The following is a 5,001-nucleotide window of genomic DNA, read 5'->3' as shown; positions in this document are numbered from 1 at the left end:
AACAATCAAGCTCAAGAAATTCCAACCGCATTTCAAATAAAATCTATAAACTCCAAATTCCAGTCCTCAAACTTTCCCCCTAGTTCTTCTCTCCAAAACTTCGAAGAGAAAATAATAATAGTCTCCCCTCAATTCTCATAAAAACTAAATAAATCAAACATAGATTCCTAAATAAAACACACAAAGAAAAAGAAAAAACCCTAAAGCTAAAACATTAAATAAATAAATAATAAATAATATTAAATATATTCTATAAAAATAATTAAATAATATTAACAAATAATAAATCACCAATTATAAATCTTCTATAAAAAGTTGACTCCTCAAAAATCAGAAAAATAATAAATAAGTAAATAAATAATTAAGATATAATTATCGACAAAATAAGACAACTAGTTCCCCCCTAGATCGAACAATTAGTTCCACCTCAAAACAAAATAAATAAATAATAAAATATTCACTTACACAATAATAATAAACAATAAACAATAAATGATAAATGATAAAAAATAAATAATACACAATAAATAATAAAAAGTAAACAATAAATAATACACAATCATTAATAAACAATAAACAATAAACAATAAGCAATAAATAATAAATAATAAATGTTGGCAAGAGACACTGTTCTGATGAAGATTGATGTATGAGAAATGCTTAGGAGTTGTCATTGATGGCAACCCAGTTTAGATATCATATTCGGTAAATATAGATTTGACTTACCGAAAGTTGAATTATTCATTAGGCATAAGTTTGGAAGGTGGAATACGATAACCGACAAAGTATGAGTATAGTGTGTAGATATTGATTTTGGTTGTGTAACTTTGGTTTTGATAATAGAGGTAGTTGATTCAAGGTTAGAGGTAGCTTATTCTTTAATCCTGGTATCTGGTGTTGATTAATGAGTGAGATTTAAGGTCCGGTATCCGATAATCTAGGTAGAACAGAACTATTTTGATGTAATGTTTGGTCTGGGACCTTTGGGATAATTTGACGGATTGGTTTCATATTTGAGGAGATCAGGCTGACATATATGAAGCTCATTATCATTTTTTTTAGGTCCACATATGGATTTGAGGTCGAATTGAGCCAATTCATTGGTTACACATTTCATATTGCGTGTTATGCAGTTTTTGGAAGCCAACATGAGAAATGATTTATTTTGTTTATGCGGATATATAAGATTGAATTGTATGATCATTATGATATTTTAGATGTATAGCAGATGTGTGAATGTTGATGTATGATGAGCGAATGAGCATTAGTATGCAGATTTGGAGCTCCGATATATAACTGTGCAATAGAATTGGGAAGACAAGGAAAACAAACAAAAACAACCAGATTGTGCTTAACTAGAACTATTATTTGGCATTAGTAGATGCTATTCTTCAATTCAGATACTATTGTAATCATTTGCAATCATTTGTAGGACAATGAGTCCTCCGAGTTGTAGCCCTATTTTGTATTTGAGCAGTAACCTTGAATGCAAATGCATTCCTCTTTTTGCAATATTATCATACTCCTGATCAAAGTATAATAGTATTGTGGGTTCAAATACCATCGTGGTTTTTCCCTTTCCAAGTTTCCACATTAAAATTCTGGTGTTATGGTTTTGTGACTAATTGGCTTATGTTTTTGCACTTTACTTTCATTCTTATGCATCCAGTGGGTTAAGAATCGGTTTAACAAGTTTGTAAATTGTAGAACACCGATTCACTCCCCCCCCCCCCTCTCAGTGCTCATTAATTCCAACAATAAATAATAAATAAATTATAAATTGTAAACAATAAATAATAATTAATAAACGATAATCCATAAATCATTTATTAAATATTTTCCAATATTAAAATATATTTATTAAATCAAAATTATTTTAAAGCCACAATATTTACTAATTAAATATTAATTTAATTTACAACACATACACTATAATTAATATTAATAATTACATAAAATGCATCACACTCAAACAAATTATAAAACAGTGCCAATATCTAAAAAAGACTCTCCAATGACATTTGGGTAATTAAATATTGTCCACATGACAAATCTAATGGGATAAAATAAAAAAATAGATAATTTTCCCTAAATTAGGACAATGACTAAGGCTACATATAATTTTGGGCCTTGCACTATCTCTTTTTATCACCATTGGGAATTATAAAGACACGCTTAGACCTGTGGTACTAGCTGGAGTCAATGACTAGTACCTGCAATCCTCACCAATATATGTTGTATACAAACATACATATATGTACATATAAATCTTTAATCCCAACTAGTGATAGTAAATCATGAAAACGTATGGAGCTCACGAATGAGTAATATGAAATCATTCCTATCCCCCTAAACCTTAAGCAAGCAATGCATAGAATCTCACATCATCAATAGTCAAATGATATCACCTGAACATAGATTAATATTGATGTAATGCATTATAATGAATCTTCAAAATAGAATCCATGTCATAAGTATCTCAATTCAAACATCAATATCCAACTCAATGAAATATAGCAATAGTGATGTCTTGAAATGCATAAGCAACATAACATATCCTAACAACAAGGATCACATGAATGTAATCATTCACATAGATCAGTGAAAATGGGCCACACAAAATGAATCAAATAGTCTTATATATCAAAGTAACATGTATTTGAGGCAAAGCATAGAGGGGCACTACATAAAACCTCATATATGTTCATAGTCAAAAAGTCAATAATAGCTTATCACTTTATCCACACTAAGAAATCATAAATAATTTTCTTATTTCATTGAGTAAATTTACCTTTGACTACTGAAGTAAGTAATATTTAAAACTAATCAATCTATTTTAAATGGTTTTCCTAATAAATTTTAAGATATAAATTACTTTAGATACCAAATAAATCAAAATAAAAAAATTGTAATCTAATAAATATCTCTATTTAACCTTTATCCCATATAATCACATATATTATTCTCAAATTATAACAACTTAATAATATACATTTTTTTGTTGTGCAATATACCATTATTTTAAATGATATAATTCAAAACAAATAAAATCGATTATGTCATCCAAAAACTGAAACATCTCATTACACCAAAATTCACCATAATAAAAAGATTTAGAACTACCAACCATATGATTGTAGCGCCTTTCCAATGTCTTAGCTTCCATGGTAAATAATGTTATTGTTTGAACCTTGGCTTTTGACTTGATACAGTTTTCCTTCTCTGCCATGCCATGAAGAACCTTTGAGCAACCATACAATTTGATCTTCTCTACACTCTTAAAATTCCAATAACACTGTGGAACATCTGCAATGCCTCACACTTCATTATTGTCAATATTTTAAGTGAAGGCAGTGCTCTTTCTTCCACTATTGGCAGCTGCTCCAACTTCTCCACCTCTACCATTGAAAATACTTCTAGCTTGGGAAGTGCTCTTTCTTCCTCTGGAAACTTCTCTATGTTGGAGCAGTACATATGGAAGTTTCTGCATGGCCGGTAGTTGTTTCAGTATGTCGCACTCAAACAAGCTAATGTAGCTCAGATGTTGAAATTCACAAAATGAATTTTCAATTTCAAGTAATTGAGGACCAACAAGGAGGAGTTTCCTCAATTTCAACATGGCAGTCATGTCATGGGGTAGCCTTTCCATATCTGTGAGTCGCAAATATAGATACTCCATCTGCCGCAAGCTTCCCAGCATTCCTTCTCTAATTATTTCACCGTTGTTATCAAACCCCAACCTTTTAAGTTGGTTTAGGGTGCCCAAATCACTAATTGAAAGTTTTTCAGGCTTATTCCAACTTATATTTGAAGAACGGATTGCACCCAGGTACTCCAGGGACGTAAGGCGTGAGATCCCATAAGGCATGCGCAGCAGATTTTCACAGGAACTAACGTCCAAAAGTTTTAGGGAAGTCAACTTAGAAATGCCATCCGGGAGTTCTGTAATATCAGATTTAGAAAGATCTAATATTTGAAGGTTTTTGAGAGCACCGACAGAGTTTGGCAATCTCTTGATTGGCACATGGTGTAACATAAGGCAAACTAAATGCTTCAAACATCCCATGCTTTTAGGCAACGACTGGAGACCTGTATATGACAAATCGAGGACCCTGAGAGCGGTCATACTCCCAATCACCTCTTTTGGAATTTCTTTCAAAGAAGTATTGTGGGCAAGTAGCAACGACCGGATATAAGGAGCTCTGAATGCCTTTGGAATGCTAGTCAAACTGTTGACCATCAATGAAACTCTGACGTGTCCTGAACAGTCATGCGCTGGAAACTCAGATAAACCTCTGCCTGCCTGAAATAAGCATTTTTCTTCCTTCTCAGCAATTTGATGTGCCAAATCGTGCAAAACATCATGCACCCTGAAATGGACCACATTTCCGTCGTAACCCCTCCTTACTGGTTCAATAAGGCATCGGTCCGCTAACAAATTGACGTATATCTCTCCAATTTGGAAAGGATTCGTCCCGGCCACCAACCCTTCTCCAATCCAGTACTTTATAGCAAGTTCAGTATAAATGACTTTGTCTTCTGAGAAAGCAGCGAGGCAGACGAAGCACAACTGCAAGGAAATGACATAACCGTCCACGTCGGCCAGCGCATCGTAGCTTAATCTCAACCTATCGGAAAGCGAGTGCACACCATCGTTCTGCAACCTCTGGAGTTTGAATTCCCATTCATTTGAAGCGCTGCCTGCCATTGCGTGCCCGATTATTTTAAGGGCTAACGGAAGCCCCCACACTGCTTGCACACACGCCTCGCTATTCCTTCGTCAATGCTCCCGGGCAACATTCCGTCGCTGTCTGGAAAGGCATGAAAAGAATACAAGCTCCAACTTTCATCCTCACTCAAATCTTGCATTTGGATGATTGATGAATTTGGAGCACCCAACTGTGAGAGCACACTATTACTTCTGGAAGTGGCAATGATGATGTTGGACTTGTGTTGTGGAAAGAGAGGCACACACAGCTCCTCTAACAAGCAGCTTGCACT

At 33.8% G+C, this 5,001-nt stretch overlaps 1 protein-coding gene across 1 annotated transcript; it reads right to left on the bottom strand.

Annotated features, from left to right (window-relative positions):
* Positions 1-3,340: 3,340 nt before the first annotated feature.
* LOC131036373 (probable disease resistance protein At4g27220) lies at positions 3,341-4,708 on the bottom strand. The gene has a single exon (XM_059221141.1). The coding sequence runs from the start codon at positions 4,706-4,708 to the stop codon at positions 3,341-3,343; it is 1,368 nt and encodes a 455-aa protein (XP_059077124.1).
* Positions 4,709-5,001: the final 293 nt, after the last annotated feature.

Source organism: Cryptomeria japonica, chromosome 5 (assembly GCF_030272615.1).
Source record: "Cryptomeria japonica chromosome 5, Sugi_1.0, whole genome shotgun sequence".
NCBI lineage: Eukaryota > Viridiplantae > Streptophyta > Pinopsida > Cupressales > Cupressaceae > Cryptomeria > Cryptomeria japonica.
The sequence above is the reverse complement of the archived record's forward strand: the minus strand, read 5'-3'. Positions and strand labels throughout refer to the sequence as shown.